General features: G+C 38.9%; 1 protein-coding gene across 3 annotated transcripts in view; it reads left to right on the top strand.

The window, feature by feature from the left end:
* RPS6KB1 (ribosomal protein S6 kinase B1) overlaps window positions 1-19,059 on the top strand; it is a 137,944-nt gene extending 118,885 nt beyond the window's left edge. For 2 of the 3 annotated variants that reach the window (XM_037494566.2, XM_037494574.2), the window contains 2 exons: window positions 12,607-12,756; window positions 19,021-19,059. In XM_037494566.2, the coding sequence (XP_037350463.1) occupies window positions 12,607-12,639 (33 nt within the window). In that variant the 3' untranslated portion in view covers window positions 12,640-12,756; window positions 19,021-19,059. Of the gene's footprint in view, window positions 1-12,270; window positions 12,316-12,606; window positions 12,757-19,020 lie in introns of those variants that run through there. The other variant, XM_054689486.1, reaches the window with a different exon arrangement.
* Window positions 19,060-20,617: the final 1,558 nt, after the last annotated feature.

Below are 20,617 nucleotides of genomic sequence, written 5' to 3'. Positions count from 1 at the left end.
CCTCCCTGGCTGGGGATAGAACTTGTGCTGCAGTGGCTGTGGATAGGTTCATAGCGCTGAGACTTAATTCTTTGCGCCGCCAGGGAAGCCCCAAAGGATATATATTTTTTTAAGATTTATTTATTTATTTTATACAAGAACTGGGGTACAGGTCAGAAGCGTGGGAGGGTGAGAGAATTCACCAGAGCCAGAGCGGGGAGCAAAACAGGCAGAGGTCCGCTGCGCCATGTGGGGTTCTCCCTGGCCGGCGGCGGATGGAACCGGCACTGCAGAGGCTGCTGACAGCTTCACAGAGCAGTGCTCAACCGCTGCGCCACCACCGCCACCACCGGGGTGGCTTCCCAGAGGATATTTTTAAAGGAGCACTGACTGCTGTGTCGAGCATGAATTATTGTGGGTGCGTCCCTGTTCCCTTCCCTTGTGCCTTTACCCTGAGATCTGGGATAAGGACACTTGGATCTTTGAACTCAAAATTATCTGTATCAGTGAACTAAAGATTCTTCTGACTCCTCTGAGCTACAGAAATAGCATACTCCTTCCTGTTAAATTGTAGCACTTTCCCCTTTCTTAAAGATGATATTGGGGATTCTGCCTTGCAAGACAACTCATGCTTTCCATAAGATCTATTTCCCATTTCCTCTCCTGACTATAAAACCAATAATTAGGGTTAAATTGCAACATAATCCAATAGGGACCCTAAGTTTAATCATGGTTTTCTTGTTAGTGTGGGAGATCACTGAGCATGAGGAATCTACTATTTTAATAGTAAACACTATGCAGGCCTACTCTTCTTCTTGGAGGAGGACATTAGCTTATTTCCTGAGGTTCTTTGCTGAAAAGAGGACCCTGAGAAATCTCCTGGATAGAGAGAACTTGATACCTTATCATAGATCTTGACATACCCAGCAAAAATGGCAGCGGTATTTAGAACCCATAGCAGATTGCTTTTCTCGACAATTTGTTTTTTCAGTCAGTGCTCTTATAATGGAGTAGGTCAAATAGCAGTCTCTGAAACTTCTACTTCCTGCCCATCCAAGAGGGAGTAACTAGAAAACATTGCACTCCAGGGAATATGGCAAGGATGAAAGCTGCCCTTAAAGACTAAATAATGATATTTCCCAATTAATTCACCACTCTGACCCAAACAAAATGCCAGGCAGATCTGGAAGGATGGAAAAATCATCTAATTAGTCGTCTCAATTGTAATTGCTGTGTTAGAAATGGTATTTTTGTGAGAGTGGTCTAATATGGCTATAATAATGTGGTATTATCCATTAATCCTGCTAATGCATTCTTATCCATCTCTACCTAGAAGAAGTTCACATTTTTATGGAATGGACCACAACAACTACCTGGAAAACAATAGCAATCACTCCTACTTCTACCCTTTGGTTCCCAGGCACATCTATTCTAACTATTTGGAGTAAAGCATTGTGTAATGGTCATTGATTTACAGATTCAGTGCAGTCCCACTTAAAATTTCCTTAGACTTTTTTAGAATAATTGATAAGTTGATTTAATATTTCATGTCATGGGCCCCCCTGGTGGCTCAAGGGGTTAAGCACCGCACTATGAAGCAATCTGCAGTGTCTGCAGCACGAGTTCGATCCCCAGCTGGCCAGAGAGAAATCCTCTCTTGTCTTGCCTGCTGCTGCCCTCAACAGTGTGTTTTAGTCAGTCTGCCTGTATTGTTCCCCACTCTGTCTCTGGTGAGTCCTCTCACCCCCACCCCATCTCTGGCCTGTACCCCAGCTCTTGTAGGCATAAATAAATAAATCTTTAAACAAAATTTCATGTCAAATTTCATATAAAATCAAAGTAGATTTTAAAAAATATTTATTTTTATTTATGCATACAAGAACTGGGGTATAGGCCAGAGGTACAGGGGTGTGTGTGAGAGGATTCACCAGAGACAGGCAGATCTACTGAAATAAGTTGCTGAGGGGAGCAGTGGGCAAGACAGGAGAGGTCTGTTGCGCCATGTGGGTTAGCTTCCTGGCCAGGGATCAAACTCGTGCTGCAGTGGCTGGCAATAGCTTGATAGTGCTGAGACTTAATCCCTGTGCCACAAAGGATGCCCCAGCAAAGTAGATTTTTATCAACATATTTTTACTATCTAGGTACTTCACTTTTAAATTATTCTTTTTTTTTTAAAGATTTATTTATTTATGCATGCAAGAGCTGGGGTACAGGCCAGAGATGGGGGCGGGGTGAGAGGATTCACCAGAGACAGAGTGGGGAGTAGAACAGACAGACTGACTGAAATACACTGCTGAGGGGAGCAGCGGGCGAGACAGGAGAGGTCTGCTGCACCATGTGGGTTGCTCCCGGGCAGGCTGGGGATCGAACTCATGCTGCAGACACTGCAGATTGCTTCACAGTGTAGTGCTTAACCCCTTGCGCCACCAGGGAGGCCCCCTGCTTTTAGATTATTCTTTAAAAAAAATTATATATTATAAGACAACATTAAGGTGACAAGGAAATTCAATAAAATATGAAAATTACCTGCCATCGTACTACCTTATACTTCTTACTTATTCTTCCAAGTTTCAGATAATATTGTTAGTTATTTTTCAGGTCTTCAGATTTAATCACAATTTTGTTCTTTGCTTTTTTAATTTAATGTCACTGTTTCCATAAGCTATATGGTGTTTCTAATTATAATTTAAAATAACTGTATTCTATTTTATTAAGTATATTTTATTAAATATAGGTATCATAATTGACTTGATTTTTCTATTTTGGCTTGTTAAGTAATAAATCATCAAGAGTGAGATGATTAAATATAAGGATTTGAACATTTCTACAGTTATTGAAATGTATTGTCAAATTGTAACTCCAAAAGAGGAAAGGATTTCTGTGTCATAAAATTATTTTTTGTGTAACATACAGAGTTAACACACCTAGCACACTGATTTGAAGAACAGATTGAACTCAGATAAGTGAAGCAAAGAGAATTATAGAAATAAAGATGAGGGTAATGATGTTGAGCTAGTGATGGTCCATAAAATGTTCAGCGACGATGGTTAGAGTGAAATTTGAGTAATAGGAGATTCACATATTGGGATTAATTGTGGAATGCCAACCTAAGTAAGTGGAATATTATTCTGTAGGTTATGGGAGGTTTATAAAGATTGATAAGATAATAGTGATATCTTTTTTTCTTAAACTTTAATTTTATTTTTATATTCCCCATACAATTAGCAACCCCCTTATTTTGACTCCAATCCCTCCTTTCCCCGCCCTCCACCCCCCATAGAGTGTCTTTGGTTCATAGTTGTTTGTTGATTTTGATTTTTACTTTCTTATAGTTATTCTTTTTCCTGGTCTCTTATTTAAGTTTTCTAGATACCTGCTATAGCAGCACTATTTACAACAGCTAAGCTTTGGAAACAACCCAAATGCCCAAAAATAGATGACTGGATCAAGAAGATGTGGTACATATACACCATGGAATAGTGATATCTTATAACTATGTTTGGATTCATTAAAAGGAAGGGAGCTTAGCGAGGAAAGATGAGTGAGTAAGGAGATAAGGATAAAAAGGTGCAAGCATGGCTCAACACATGCAAATTAAGATAATTCACCATATCAACAAAAGGAAAGACAAAAATCATATGATCATATCAATAGATGCAGAGAAGGAATTTATAATGAAAACTTTCAGTAAAATGGGGATAGAAGGAACATACCTCAACATAATTAAAGCCATATATGCCAAAACTGTAGTTAGTGTCATACTCAATGGTGAGAAACTGAAAGCTTTTCCTCCAAGATCAGGTATAAGACAAGGATGTCCACTCTCATAACTATTATTCAACATGGTATTGGAAGTCCTTGCTAGAGCAATCAGGCATGCAAAAGATATGAGTACAAATTGGAAAAAAAAGTAAAACTATCCTATTTGTAGATGGCATGATAATATACTATAATATAATATAAAAATCCCTAAAGACCTCATTAAAAAAAACTATTATATGGGGAATAAAAACTATTATATAGGGAATAAAAAATAAAATTTTAATTAAAAAAAACTATTAGAAACAACAAATCACCCATGCCTCTGAACCATATACAATTTTGTAAGCCAATGTTACCTCAATTTAAAAAAATACTAAAAAATAAATCAGCATAATAAAGTGGCAGGTGAAATAATCAATAACAAGTCTGTTGCATTATGTAAATAATGAACTATCAGTATAAGAGAAAAAAATCAAGATAACTCCCATTATAGTAGTATCAAAATCAAGATAACTCCCATTATAGTAGTATAGTATTAAACAGCTAGGATTAAACCTAACAAATATAGTGAAAGACCTGCTCAATGAAAATTATAAGACATTGCTAAAAGAAATAGAAGAACAAGGAAATGGAAAGATATTCCATGTTTATAGATTAGAAGAACTGACATTGTTAAAATGCCGATCTTGCCCCAATTAATATACGGATTCAGTGCAGTCCTTATCGAATTCCTTCAAAGAAATAGAAAAATCCTTCAAAAAAAAAAGAACAAACATTACTGAAATATATATGGAACCACAAAAGACCCCAAATAGTCAAAGCAATCTTGACCAAAAGGAAGAGAAATGAAAGTATCATACTCCCTGACTTCAAACAATACTGCAAGCCTATAATAATCAAACAGTATTGGACTAAAGATAGACACACAGCAATTGAGTAGAATTGAGAACCCAGAAATAAACCCACATTTATATGTACATTTAATCTACAACAAAGGAGCCAAGTATATATAATGGAGAAAGGAAAGTCTCTTTAATAAAGTGTGTTGGGAAAACTGGACAGCCTCATGCAACAATATGAAACTAGACCACTTCTCTAACACTATAAAAAAAATTAACTCAAAAGGGATTAAAGACTTGTATGTAAGCCTGGAAACTATAAAATACATAAAGGAAAACATAGGCAAAGCACTCTAGGACATTGGCTTAAGGGATGTCTGTGGGGAATTGACTCCATTAGCAGGGAAAACAAAAGCAAAAATAAACAAATGGAACTACATCAAACTAAAAGGGTTCTTCACAGTGGAAGAAAATAATCATTAAAATGAAAAGACATCCTACTGAATGGAGTCAATATTTGAACATCATACATCCCACAAGGGGCTAGTATCCAAGATCTAAAAGGAACTCATACAACTTGACAAATAACCCAGTCAAAAAATGGGCAAAATAGCTAAATAGTCACTTCTTCAAATAAGACATACAGATAGCCAATAGACACATGAAAAAATGTCAACATTCCTTATCATTAGGGAAATCCAAATCAAATCCACAACTAGATAAAATCCTGCTCCCATGATTTAGCCATCAATAAGATGCCTGTGAGAATGACCATATCATAAAAACAGAAACAACATATTGTAGGGGATGTGGAGAAAAGGGAAACCTTCACACCTCTGCTGTAGCTTCCCCTGTTAGTTACTACCTATTAGAAGAAACTGGGGGTTGAACTAAGTATTGGAATGGCCTGCCTCAAGTTCTACTTCTAGTTTATTCTTTGGTGCCATACAGCTGATAAAACTGAAGAATCCTTTCTGTTTCTGTTAGAGTATCTCTTACAAGTAGCTTCTGAGAGAAGAGAGCACTTGGAGTCCAGCTACTAGTTTCCATTCAGTATAGAATTACTTTAGTCATTAGTAATCTGCTTCTGAAAGAGCAATTTACAAAATCTTTCTTTAAGCCAGGAACTGTTTTCTAAAGTTTAAGAATCTGACTGTCAGTGCCAGGTATGGGCCTGACACTCCAGCACCATCCATCTTCAGGGTTAGTGATACGGCAGGTGAGTTGTTACTCCTTAGAAGATTCCAACTTCCATGGTCACTATTCTGCTAATAACTCTTTCCTAAAAGGAAATAAATAGCAGAATAAATGCTATCTTTAAGCCAAAATCCAACATGTAAATAAAAAACCAGTATTTCGAAACAGAATTATGTAATTATTTTATCATAATTCACTAAGTAGAGAACAAAAGGAGATGGATTTAGGTTTAGATTTGCTAAAAGGAAGAACCTTCTCAAAATATAGATTATAGATTGAAATAGGTTATTATAGATTACCTGCCATGGGGATTTTTAAAAATAGAATAGACAATCATTCTTCTTGAATGATTTGGCTGCAGACCTGCTTGGAAGCAAGAACTGAAATTAATACTCTCCTGAGGTCCCCTATGGTTTGTCTAATCTATGATTTCTGACAACCTTTGCCCCCACCTGCTGTCTATATCCCAGGTCATCATGGCATGGCATAAATGTTAGAATTGATGGGGAGTTAGAAGACGGTAGTGACATTTGGGATTACTTCACTGTAGGAATTGAGAAGAAATGATTACAGTGCTCTGTCAGTCCACCAACTGAGCAGTTGATGTAAGCAGGTGGTACAGTATAATCCTTCAGTTATTTCTAGAATCTTGATGAATCAGTCAATTCATTCTTGCGCAAACTAAGGAAAATAGTTACTCCACCTCCAAAGAAATACAGTAAAGCTGTGATTCCAATCCGAAGATGAAGCTGATCAAAACACAACAAAGATGTTCTTTTCTTCATACTCCTTTGTGATGTCCAACTCTTATTCAAAGTCTAAAATATATGATATTTGAAAGAGTGTTTGTATGTGTTGTACATTTGTTGGGAATTCTATAGGATACATGAAACTGGCATAAACTTCATACTGCAAATCAGTTTTGTCTTCACTTTTCTATAGATTAATTTTCTCTTTCTTTATCTTTCTGCCAAGTGGCAGATACTAAATACTAGTCAGTTTAGCATTTCCACATCTCTTTTTCTCTGAGATTTGGGAGCTCACACGGTGCCTAGCATTAAGGTGGAGTTGGGTAGTGTCTTGTCCTTGTTCATCAGCCATGCTGGCATCTGCCAAAGTGTACCACATCCTACCTGACTCCTGTGTCTTTGACCCAAGTGGCTATTCTGTTATCTTTCCTGCTGATGTCAGAATCTCTCTGGTTATATTCTGTATCCTTACTTCCATGTTCCCTCACCATTCCTGAACTGCAGTACACTGCGTGGGATATCTAAATCTTTGGCTCAGGTCTGTGTTACTCTCAAGTATGTGGAAAGTATTTTGCTTCTCTCCAAACCATACTGAAACTGGAGGGATATTTTGAGGCTGCCTCTGTCCCATCTACCAAATCATAAATGTTTCTTTTGTGCCCCTATCATGCTGGGTGAGGAGTATCTTGAACCTCCCTGGGCTCTATCTGGAGACTCATCACAGGTTTTCTCTATCCCTGGATTCCTTATGCCAGATGGGATGGATTGGGGAAGGATCCTGAACTCTTTCTTAGGAATCCACTAATGTCTCACCTTTCTTTCTTCTTATTTTATCCTTCATCTTCTAGCCAAGTCAACTTTAGTCTTGAGGTGGCATGTACAAATCTTACAAATTGTCTTTGCTCAGAGAGTTTTTGGGTTTGAATTGTCATACTCAAATAGCCGGTTTTTTTGATATAACAGCCCTTACCCAAGGTGATCAATGGTTCACAGCATAGCTTTAAAATAAGGGTGAGGGGAGGGAACTACCAACATATATGTTAATGTATAAAAATATGGCATTGCTGTACTACCTGTAAGATTTTAGATCCAAGTAAGAAGCAGAGCATTCTCTCTCCCTCCACCTCCCCTCCTTCCTATGTCCCTCCTCTTCTCTCTCTCTCTCATCTCTTACCTTTTTTCTCGGTCTCTGGATATAATAGACACTTTTTTTTTTTTTGCAGTTTCAAACAGTTCTAGTTCTTACTGCACTCTTCAGCAGGTATCTGTTACCATAGGTTTTAATTACTTGAAGTCTACTTCATCTGTGTCTGGAAAAGCCTCTCGAGGGAAAAAATTATATTTTTCCACTACTCCAGGATTGGAGTTAATCCTAAGCCTCCTAAATATTGGGAGGGGGGTGGGCCCTCAGTGGGTACATGATGGTTGCCCACATGCCCTAAGATCAGAAAACTGAGAAGAGAAAGTAGAAATAAATGAATCCCCCTACCTTGGAAATTAGTTCTTTCAACAGATTGTGTTAGCACTTGAAATCACTGCCTTAACTACTAAAATTGATTAAATTAGCAGATCTGTATTTTGCCAAGATTTTTATAGGCTTCCCCCCCCCTCCCCGTTCTCAACAAATTAAAACCTGGCTTGGAGGGGAGTGTAGTAGTCTAGAGACATTTCTCCTCCTGTTGCTGGATGCTGGTGTAGCAAGCTTTTGACAGTTTTTAAAAAGAAAACTTAATTCTTGGTTACTATTCTTTATGTGTCTTATATCAGGACTGCAGTATAGGTGTGTGGGAGGAAAACAGATAAAATTGAAGAGTTTAATAAATATTTGTAATTTGGAGTTTTAATCATTGCATCACAGAAGGTTATTATTATAAAAAATATAATTATTTCAGAAGTAATTCTAGATCTTTGGTAATATGTTAATGAATTGAATAAAATATTCCATGATATAAATGTGAGACCTAGTACACACTAACAGATTTAAAACAGCATTTTTACCTTGTCACAAACTATAAGAACTGGTAGCAATTATTATCAATGTTCAAAAAGATAATATTCTCCAAAATCTAGAAAAGATATAATGTTCAAATTAAATAATGTAAAAGGGAGTCATAGAATGATGAATTAGTGTTTTATGATGTTCAAAGTAATAGTATAATCTTGACTTTCAAGTGAAACACATTTTTACTAAACCCAATACTCATATCAACTTTCAAAGTGTGCATTTTTGCTTGCATTATAATTAGAAGTAAAATAAGACACAAAAGTATATACATTTACTATATAAATGATGACAATGATGCTCATGGCAATATGTTGTTTTTTTTTTTTTTTTAAGATTTATTTATTTATTTATACAAGCACTGGGTACAGTCAGAAGTACGGGGTGGGTGAGAGTATTCACCAGAGCCAGAGCAGGGAACAGAACAGGCAGACCGGCCAAATACACTGCCGAGGGGAGCAGCGGGCGAGACAGGAGAGGTCTGTCGCACCATGTGGGACCATCACTAGGGGCCGGGGATCGAACCAGTGCTGCAGAGGCTGCGGGCAGCCTCACAGTCCAGTGCTCAACCGCTGTGCCACCGCTCAACTGCTGCTCAACCGCTCCAGCCCAAGAGAAATGTACTGGAGTATTATTAATGCCTGTGTTTTAGATGGTGGGTGTAAGCATGATTTTGTTGTTTCTTCTTTTTAGCATTTTAAAAAATCTTTCATAATAAGCATGAATTTCTCTAATATCGACCAAATGAATTAAAAACTCTACTTTTAGAAGTATTTACTGCCCATACTGTCACTTATATTTCTTAAGTATAATATTTTCTTCCTTTATGCTCCTCATGATTGTTTGGGAAAGTAGTATGAGCAAGAATTAAATGTGAAGGTGGCTGCTGAGATGGATCATTGTGCTCCATGCAGTGTTGCCAGGAAGTATGTATCAGAATAGGATCAAATACACTTTGGTCTTCAAAGTAATAAAGACACTGAATAGTCATAATTTCAGTTTAACTCTTCTCCCTCTGTGACTAGATTGCTTTGCCTTTGAACTGGCCACTGGAAAGATCCAGGTGTGTAAATGTTCAGATTTTTTAAGGTTGATGAGTGTTACCCTTTACAACATTTTATGTAATGATTTCATTGCAGTAATGTCATGGTATAAAATGGCAGGGAAATATAAGGTGCTAAAATAAGGTAAAGCAATATACTTAAAAGGTTGTGGAGTTGCCTGTTGATTGCTGAGGTTGCTGCAGATTTTTTCTATAAACCCCAATGAATTCAACTGATGAGGAAGGCAATAGAAACCTGAATAACTAGGATCAAAAGAAGATGCCTTTGATCATCTGTCTGACTGAAAGTAATAGTCACAATTTACTTGAGTATTTTGTCGATACTAAACTCATCTGAAATAATTCTTTCTCATTTACTTTTAATGCAGCTGTTGGCCTTGGTTTGTACAAAAAGTTGTTTAAGAATCTTTAAGAAAACAGGTATTCATTTGTTTGATTTACCACCATATTGGAGTAGAAAAGAAAAATGTCAGGCATGAAATCATGAGTCCAATAGATGTTGGCAACATAAAACTGTGAATTAACTACTTTCAAGTTTATCTGAATTAACATGTTTATAACTATTTCTTCAGGCCCTGTTCTGCCCAAGTCAGGTACTCTTAAAAAATTGTTACTTTGTTAAACTTGTGTTGAGTGCCTTAGGGACAGTCTCTTGTGCCTTGACAGTTGTAGGATAAGGTAAAATGTATCAGGCTTTTCTGCCCTCCCGCCATCAGGATAGATGATGGATACTTGCCCTCCTGAATGCATGCCTGATGGCTAACACCTGGAATAGGGTGTGGGTAGAGGTAGATGGGATTCACCTGGGCTGAGATGGTGTTTTTGAGGGCAGCGTCACGGGGACGCCAAGAGAAGCTGAAAGAGAAGCCAAGAGAGAAGAAAGAGAAGGAGAAGCTGAGAGAAGGCGGGAGAACCCAGATAGAGTGAAGACTTGCTGGGGGCTGGGAGGCCTTCCAGCCTCCCGGCCCCCCAGCACCCCTGCCTGCTGTGTACCGGGTAAATCCCAATAAAAAGACCTGCAAAAAGCCACTAAGGATTCTGACTCCTCCTTTACACGGTCTGCTGGATCAGAAAACCTGCTCAGTGGTCATTCCTGCCTCTACAACAGTCCATCTTAAAATTTTTACAAATGAATGGTTGTAGGGTAAGGAAAAAATGTCTGCCCTCCTGCCATCAGAATAGATGATGGAACCCTGCGGTCCTGAATGCATGCCTGATGGTGGGCACCTGGAATAGGGTGAGGGCAGATGTAGATAGGATTCACCTGGGCTAAGACTGGGCTTTTAAGGGCGGCGTCACGGGGACGCCAGAAGAAGCCGAGAAGCAGCAGAATGAACAGAAGAGCAGAGAAACAGAAAGAATGCCAGAGAGCCCAGATAGAGTGAAGATTTGCTGGGGGCTGGGAGGACTGCCAGCCTCCTGGCCCCCCAGCACCCCTGCCTGCCATATGCCTGGTAAACCCCAATAAAAGCCTGCAAAAAGTCACTGAGGACTCTGACTCCTTTACCCGGTCTGCTGGATCATAGAAAACCTGCCCTGTGTCATTCCTGCCTTTACAATGGTTAAAATAAATCTCCAAATATTATTTCATGTTTTCCTGCTAGAGATGAGACTTTGGTGATCATATAAGATGTTAAGTAAAAGAAAGATATAATGTATCCAACAAAGTATAGAGTAGAAATTATGAAAATTTAGGTTGCTGGGCCAGAACAAACCTTGATATGTACCCTACCCAAGAGTGTTTGAAATATGATAAAGCTCTGAAACGTGCCCCCCGCCAACTCCTAAATTTGTTGCTTTTTTTTTTTTTCTGTCAGAGTCCATGTGCTAAGACTAGTTTAATAGGGCAGCAAGGATAGGCTGGAATATTTGCTGAATGGAAAGCTTCCTATGTCTACAGATAATAACTCCCAAGATCTGGAAAATCAGGAGTGAGCAGATTTTGTTGGTAGTGGATAGACCAAAGCCTATATCTAAACAAACCCAGATAAGTCAGTCAGGTCCAGGTAGAAGGAGGTGCAAGGATGGAAACAGGAGTAAAGGAGTGGTAGAGTTGAGTTGAGTTTGCCAGTGGACCTACCTGTAGAAGGATTCTAAAAGCAGAGACTTGGTAGCCAGAAATGGGTAGAAAGTTGGGGTAGATAAACAAAAACAAATCAGAATCAGTTGCTCTTTAAAAAAAAGGGTGATAATGGGGGCTTCCTGGTGGCGCAGCAGGTTGAGCGCTGCACTGTGAAGATGTCCACAGCCTCCGCAGCGCCGGTTCAATTCCTGGCCGGCCAGGGAGAATCCCACATGGCGAGGTAGACCCCTCCTGTCTCACCCGCTGCTCCCTTCAGTAGTGCCTTCGATCCTTCTGCCTGTCCTGCTCCCTGCTCTGTCTCTGGTGAATCCTCTCACCCTCCCTCGACTCTGCCTGTACCCCAGGTCTTGTATAAATATAAATAAATCTTTAAAAAAAAGAGTGATAATGATAATAAACCCTGTATCAAGAGGTTGTTGAACCAGGTAACCAAAAACAGATCCTGAACAAGAAGGAATGTAGAAGCAAGCAAGAAATGAGTGGATGCCCAGAATTTTTTGAATGGTCCTTTGTGTTTCCAAGTTTCCTAATCAGTACTTGTCACTCCTGGAATCTCAGAGACTGAATCTGAGACTGAAGTCTGTCTCACCTTGCAGCTAACACCAGGTCTATAGAAGGATGATTTCATTACCACAACTAAGGTATGGTTTTACATAACAAAGCTATTTCTGCTACCCCAAAATGCATATCAATGGCAATTTGTTTTCATCTGCTTACTATTAACTTCCTATAGGAGAAAAATCCTTTATAGGCAAATATACCCTTTCGTATCTATGACTAGATTTCATAGATATGAAATGATGTATTTGGTCAAAGGGACCAAAACAGTCAAACAAGATAACTGAACTATCTATAAGATCCCTGTATTTGTTTTCTATTACTGTCATAACAAATTATCACAAATAATGACTTAAAACATTATTATTTCACAGTTTCAGAGGGTCAGGAATTCTGAAATGGCTTAGCTGGATGGCTGTAAGTCGGAATTAGAGATTACAGTCAAACTTTCAGCTGGAGATGCAGTCAACTTAAGTTTTACTGAGTCTAGAGGATTCACTTCAAGCTCACTCATATGGCTGTTGGTAAGAGACTTTCAGTTCTTTATCATGTGGGTCTCTCCATAGAGGCTGCCCGATAATTGGCAGCTGACTGTCTTCCCTTAGAACAACTCATACAAGAAAAAGAGAATGTGCCTTATTGTCTTTGATGATCTTGTCTCTAAGTTGTACACAAATATACTGCTTTATTCATTATGTCAGTTAAGTCCAGCCCACAATCAAGGAGGGGATCACACAAAGGTAGGAAATGATATGAATCATGGGGTCATCTTAAGAATGGCTATGACAATTTGTTAAAGATGCCAGTGATTATTGTGTAAGCACTTCCAGAGATGGTTAGCTAGTTTGAGAAGTAGCTCAACCCATTTTGGAAGAGCAGTATGGTTTAACTTGTACTGAGTTATTATCTCTGATAACTTCTACACATCAGTTCTAATTTAGTCGCAAAATATTCTTTAGCAAGACAATCAGTCTACTGTTTGGACCCTTTTAGACTTTGGAGGGACAAGCAACTCAATTTTGTTTAATTATTTGTTGATGCTAAGACATACAAAACCCTACTCCAAGACTTTTATTTATGTTTCTTTTTATTTTATTTTATAATTTTTTACATCACTTTTAATTTTTGCACAATGTATGCATATGTTTCAGTTTGTTTTTTCATTCGGCTTGCTTGTTTGAACATGGCTTCACTTTTCAAGTATATGGACAGATAGTCCAGCACTTTGCTGGCAGGCAGAAAGAAATGGAGAAGACAGGTTCCTAACTTGAACTGGAAACTCTATTCACATTGATTGTCTTTTGTCCAGTTATATCACATCATTGATTCTTATCAAACTGCGGTTGATTGAAATTCCTAAATTTGCTGCCTTTGTACTTCTGTTGAGCTATGTAGCCCTCATCTTGAACCTATGTGCTTGGTCTTACATTTATCCCTCTTAGAATGTCCTGTCATTTCCTTTACTTGCTTAACAATTTAAAATGAATGACAGGTATATTTCTCATATTTTCTGATGACACAAAATGTTGATAGCATGTTACTACTGGCATGTTGATTTCCTCGACTCTAAGATATCAATGAATGTAAGATACATCATTGATTTAATAATGGTTTTTCAGGCAAAATAATACAATATTACGCAAAATCATGAAAGATGCATCATAATTGCAGAAGCGCTTCAATGTAAAAATGCATATTAAATCACATATATAAAATATAATGGGGATATAGATGAGTGATGGTAGCAGCATTGAAAAATATTTTGCTAGGGGCCTCCCCTGGTGGTGCAGGCAATTGAGAGCAGCTCTGGGAAGCTGTCTGCAGCCTCTGTCTGAAGCTGTCAGCAGCTGTCTGCAGCCTCTCGATCGTGGCCGCCCAGGGAAATACCCACATGGTGCAGCAGACCTCTCTTGTCACACCCACTGCTTCCCTCAGCAGTGTATTTCATCTGTCTGCCTGTTCTGTTCCCCATTCTGTCTCTTGTGAATCCTCTCACCCTCCCACGCATCTGACCTGTACCCCGGTTCTTGTATGCATGAATAAATAAATCTTAAAAAAAAAGAAAAAGATTTTGCTAGACTAAAAAAATTGGATATATGTGAATCAGTGTCAGGAACATAATACCACTTAAAGTAATTTTATTTATTTCATTGTTCATTCTTTCACTCAAAAGTCCATGGAACATCTGCTATGCGTTAGAGGAAGTGTAAAGCAAACATGAATAAGACATGGACTCTGCCAACTCACCTCAGAGTTTACATTAAAGAAAAAAAGTTGAGTCCAAACTTTACAGTTTCAACTTCTTTTTTAACATGACATTATAGTTTCTCAATCACTTCAATGTGATATAAGCCCTGAGTTAAATACCTTATATATTGATAGATTCTGCTTACCAAGTATGGCTTTGAGAATATGGTTTTAATAATTTCATTGTTTGGGTACATTTCCTCTTGGGGTCTTGGCTTTCTAAATAAACTATAAAATGAAAGGTTCAGTTTACATATGTAGGTGGGTGCGTGGATGAATGGATGGATAGCATCTCTCTCTCTCTCCATCTATATCTAGTTGCTGCCCTCACTCACCCTATATACCGACTCAGGTCTCTTAAAGACCTTGTAAATAGACCCCAGTTCCCGGCACAGAGAAAGTGGGGTCTATTTCCTAATTGAAATTTCCTAATTGTTAAGAACACTAGGAGATCTTTCTCTCTACCATTGATCTTTGCCCTGGTTCCTGACACTGGGCTCCGGAGTTTCTTGGAAGTTCCTGGGTGAAAGAAGTGTCTTTTGTTCTAACGAAGTGCCTCTGGGTAGTTTTCTGAATGGCTCTTGGCCACCTGTAGCTAGTCACCAGAAAAACAAGCAATGATTAGAAGCTTGGGATTTTTAGCCCTAACTTCCATTCTGCAGAGAGGGAGTAGAGGCTGGAAATGTAGTTAATAACTGATCATGCCTGTGTAATGAAGCCTCCCTTAAAATGGTGTGAATTTTCAAAGAGCTTCCAGATTGGTGAATGTGTCTACTAAACTGGGAGGGTGACGTATCCCTACTTCACAGGGATAAAAGTGCCTGCACTGAGGACCCTCACAGACACTCCTTATGTTATCTCTTCATCTGGCTGATCATCTGTATCCTTTATTATATTGTATATTATATAAATTGGTAAATGTGTTTCCCTCAGTTCTGTAAGCCAAATGTGGTAAATTATCAAACCCGAGAAGGGGGTCATGGGAGCTCTGATCTGTATCTGGTCTGTCAGAATTACAGATGACAGACAACCTGGGATATGTGATTGGCATTAAAGTGGGAATGGGTAGTCTTGTGGAACTGAGCCCTTAACTTGTGAGATCCCTGATTCTAACTCCAGGTATATAGTGTCAGAACTGACCAGATGGTATTGAAGAGAGCTGGTGTTGCCCACGTATTTGGTCTAAGTGTCAGAAGTGTTCTGTGTGACTGTTAGGGGGAAAAGGATGTCCTAAAGCTAATTCCATACAGGCTTTGTGGACTCCACCCCCACCCCAGGCCAAAGCCAAAGACACTGGGAACTCCAAATCCCATCACCACCAAAGGAAAGGTAGCTGGGACCTGAGGGTGGGGTTAAGCAGCCAGGTTAATATAAAAGGCAGACACGTGGGCTTTGGGGAGCCCCCAGTTTTGGCTCTCTGCCAGCTCTCGGCCAGCTCTGAGAGTGACTTTGGGTTTCCAGGTCGTCGGATCGGGTAGGACGCATTAAAGACTTTATTTCCCTATTTTCTCCCTGAGTTGTACATTTTCCTTATTTCCTTTTCCCTTGTAAATAAACCTTTTATTAACCTTTTGTGTGTGCCTGTAGTGGAGTATTAATAAGTCCCTTTTAAGCGCGCGGGTGAGGACCCACAGCCAGGAACCCGTTCAATATCGGGGCTGCTCTGTAACATGACTAGTAAAAGAGAAACAGAAGAGTGAGTTTTTCCTACTCACATGCACAGATGCACTCATTTTATTTCTTAGGTTGTGAGCAGAGGGCAGAAACCTAACTTTCCTAAACATTGGGCATTTCTTGAATTTCTATGATAGCCTAGGTAAAAGAAATTTCAGCTGATAGGATGACTTGTTCCAAGTCCTGTTTGAACAGGTGAACTAAGTCATAGGCTGGCAAGCCCTGTCCAAACAATTTCACCCACCACAGTGACCATAAGGTGCTATGTTGACCGAAAAGTGTTAGATTCTGACTAATGATTATCTCACAATCTTCTGGAGGGAGAAGGCCAAGATCCCACATGTACAATTGGAACGTAACACGTCTACACATGTCTGGTCTTAGTCCAACACAGAACAAGCTATGACTGTTTTCTCCCTCCTTCCTCGTGGACTTACCCTTTAAATATCTCCCCCTACTGCCTTCAAGGCACCAGGCTAAATTCTTTCACTGCTTCCCTCATGTATAATAAAACCTCGTTTGGTTCAACTACACCTACAGTTCTCTAGTGAATTCTTTCCCTAGTGGGCAGAGGATTCACTCATTTGGATTGGTCTCTCTCTCTCTCTCTCTCCCCACTTGCTCTGCTCCCCCTCCCTCCCTCCCTCTCTTTTTCCTTCCCTCTCCTCCTACTCATCATCATCTGTCTCTACAGCTTTATTGAGGTATAATTCAAAAACCATATAATTTACCCACTTAAAGTGTACAATTCAATAGTTTTTTAGTATCTTCACAGGTTTGTGCAGCCATAACATCACTTCAATTTTAGAACATTTCATCACCCCAAAAAGAAACTTCATGCCTATTTACCTCAGCAAGTACTCCTCATTTACCACAATCCCCCAACAGCATTAGCAATCACTAATCTTTTTGTCTTGATATATTTATCTACTATGAAAATTTATATAAATGGAATCATGTGTCTTTTTTTGACTTTTAGTAATGTTTAACATTTAACATAATGTTTTCAAGATTTGTCCATGTTGTGGCATGTAGCAATTCTTCGTGCTTTTTTATTGCTGAATTATAACTCATTGTATGGACATAATACATTTTATTTATCGGTTAATCAGTTGATGGGCATTTAAGTTGTTCCATTTTTTGATTATTATGAATAATACTGTTATAGACATACATGTAAGTTTTTCTAAGGACATACACACTTCGGTGGAATTGTTGGGTCATATGATAACTATGCTTTAACCTTTTGAGAAACTGCAGACTATGTCAAAGTAGGTACACCATTTACATTTCCACCAGAAGTATATTTCTTCACAGCTTCATCAACTGTTATCACTATCTGTGTTTTTTATTCACATTCTCATGAATGTGAAGTGGTACCCCATTGTGGTATCAATTTACATTTCCTAATGACTAATTCGTTGATTATCCCTACATTATGAGTATCCCTAAATAATGTTGAGCATTCCCTGATGTTGAGCATATTTTCATTTGCTTATTAGTCATTTGTATATCTTTGGAGAAATGTCTGTTTAAATACTTTGTCCACTTTAGGGCCTCTCTGGTGGCGCAGCGGTTGAGCGCTGGGTTGCGAAGCTGCCTGCAGCCTCTGCAGCGCCAGTTCGATCCCTGGCTGCTCCCTGGCCACAGGAGGAGGGTCCCACATGGCGCGCAGACCTCTCCTGCCGCCCGCTGCTCCCCTCAGCAGTGTACCTCGGTCCTTCTGCCTGCTCTGCTCCCCGCTCTGGCTCTGGTGAATTCTCTCACCCTCCCACGCTTCTGACTGTACCCAGTGCATGTATAAACAAAACAAACAAATAAATAAATAAATAAAGCATGCCTCTATTAAAAAAAAAAATACTTTGTCCACTTTAAATGGGGCTATTGGTCTTTTAATTTTTGAATTGTAAGAGTTTTAAAATATATTCTGGTTACCAGTTCATTATCAGATTTATGATTTATAGATACTTTCTTCCATTCTGTGGGTTGTCTATTTTCTTGGTCTACTTTAAATCTCAAAGGTTTTTAATTTTCATTAAGTCCAACTTACATATTTTTTCCTTATGCACTTGTGTTTTTGGTATCGTACGCTTGCTTATTTATTTATTTATTTTAACATTGTGTTTTTGTAAATTCTTTTTTTTAAAGATTTATTTACTTATTTATTTTTAAGATTTATTTTATTTATGCAAGAAATGGGGTACAGGCCAGATGCGCGGGAGGTTGAGAGGATTCACTAGAGACAGAGTGGGGAACAGAACAGGCAGACTGACGAAATACACTGTTGTGGGGAGCAGCGGGCGAGACAGGAGAGGTCTGCTCGCCATGTGGTTTGCTCCGAGGCCAGCGGGGATTGATCCAGCACTGCAGAGGCTGCAGACAGCTTCACAGCGCTGTGCTCAACCACCTGCGCCACCAGGGAGGCCTCTGGTATTATATGTTTATATAAGAAGGCTTTGTCTAACCTAAATCATAAATTTTCTTCTAAGAGTTTTATAGTTTTAGCTCTTACATTGAATCTGTAATCCATTTGAGTTAGTTTTTGTGTGTAGTGTGAAAAAGAGTTCAACTTTACTCGTTTACATGCTGCCATTCAGTTGTTTCAGTACCATTTGTTGAAAGACATTTAAAAAAAATAATAGATTAGTTTAGGTAAAATGCAAAATTTATTGAACAATATGTATATGCTAAATACTATTCTAAGGCTTTTATATATGTTAACTTATTTAACCCTTACACTAATTCTAAGTGACTTAATCTCCCCATCAAGGAAGAGGAGTATGGAGAGAAGGAAGGTGAATGTTAATTGTATCTAAGTGACAGAAAAAGAAGTAACTCCAGTTCTTTTATCCTTTCCCTACCAACAGCAGTGACTGGACTCCATATGAAGGACATAGTGTTAACGGAAAAACAAATGATAGGAGACCTGCTGTAAAACTATTCAGCTACTATCAAGAAGATGGCATTCTGACCTGGAAGGTGACACAATGGTTAAGAGACAAGCAAAGCTCTTAATAAAAGAGAGTGTAGTATGAAAAAGTTTGCCTAGGAAGTTTATTTTTCATATGTCTATATGATTCATAGGCAGTGTTCTAGGATACCAAAACATAAGTGCATAAGGAAAAACTATGTGAGTTGAACTTCATGAAAATTAAAAACCTTGGGCCTCCCTTGGTGGCACAGGCGGTTGAGCGCTGTGCTGTGAAGCTGGCCGCAGCCTCTGCAGCTCTGGTTTGATCCCGGCTGGCCAGCGAGGGTCCCACACGGTGCAGCAGACCTCTCCTGCTTCGCCTGCTGCTTCCCCCCAGCAGTGTATTTCAGTCAGAACAGTTAGTCTGCCTGTTCTGTTCCCGGCTCTGTCTCTGGTGAATCCTCTCACCCTCCCGCGCATGTGGCCTGTACCCCGGTTCTTGTATAAAATAAGTAAATAAATCTTTAAAAAAAAAAAAAAAAAGTGCCTCCCCGGTGGTGCAGCAGTTGAGCGCTGGGTTGCGAAGCTGCCCGCAGCCTCTGCAGCGCCGGTTCGATCCCCGGCCGCCGGGTGAGGGTCCCACATGGCTTGAAGACCTCTCCTGCCGCACCCGCTGCTCCCCTCAGCAGTGTATTTCGTCAGTCTGTGCTGTTCCCCGCTCTTGCTCTGGTGAATTCTCTCACCCTCCCGCGCTTCTGACTGTACCCAGTGCTTGTATAAATAAATAAATAAATTTTTTTTTTTTTTTTTTAAAGAAAATTAAAAACCTTTGTGTTTTAAAGCACACCAAGAAAAGACAACCCACAGAATGGAAGAAAGTATTTATAAATCAGTGGGATTATAATTAAGAATGAAAGATCTTACAGATGACTCAGTTGTTGCCATCATTTTCATTGAAATGTGGACAACAGAAGTGCTGATAGACCAAAAATTTGCTCTTTTTTTAAAATGAATGAAATCTGCCAACTCCAGAAGAGAGCTTGACAATCACTGCCAAGAGTGGCTAGAATGGCTTTCAAAATGTGTGAGTTGTGATTATTTAGCAAGAGAAGGGGTGACCAGTAAGAGATAGCATGGATTGACTATTGAAGTTGACATCAATTTGTTAATAATTCTCTATCTGTATGTGTGCGAATAACATTTGGAAGTTGGAAGTACCAGCTTTCTGTAAATTATATGGATTATGAGGTTGAAAAGCAATATTCCAAGGGGTAAGACTGGTATTAATAATTTGGAGAATTATAACTTTTTACCATTGATGATTTGGCACCTTAAATTTGATAAGGTTTAGAAAAAGATTTTATTTCTGTGTGTAACCACATTCCCTTGTTGACTTGATTAATGAACTCTGTTCCATTTAAATAAGGACATAAATATTTTAGACTAAAACCCAATTTAATAAATGAACAAACTTATTAAGACATAATTACTTTTCTAAGTTCTGTGTTTTATAAGTCATAATTAGAATGTGGATTACAAAGTATTCTACATGG

The sequence above is a fragment of the Talpa occidentalis genome, unplaced genomic scaffold (assembly GCF_014898055.3).
Source record: "Talpa occidentalis isolate TD23 unplaced genomic scaffold, MPIMG_talOcc4v2.1 talOcc4.7, whole genome shotgun sequence".
NCBI lineage: Eukaryota > Metazoa > Chordata > Mammalia > Eulipotyphla > Talpidae > Talpa > Talpa occidentalis.
Note: the sequence above shows the minus strand (reverse complement) of the source record. Positions and strands in the feature narration are given on the sequence as shown.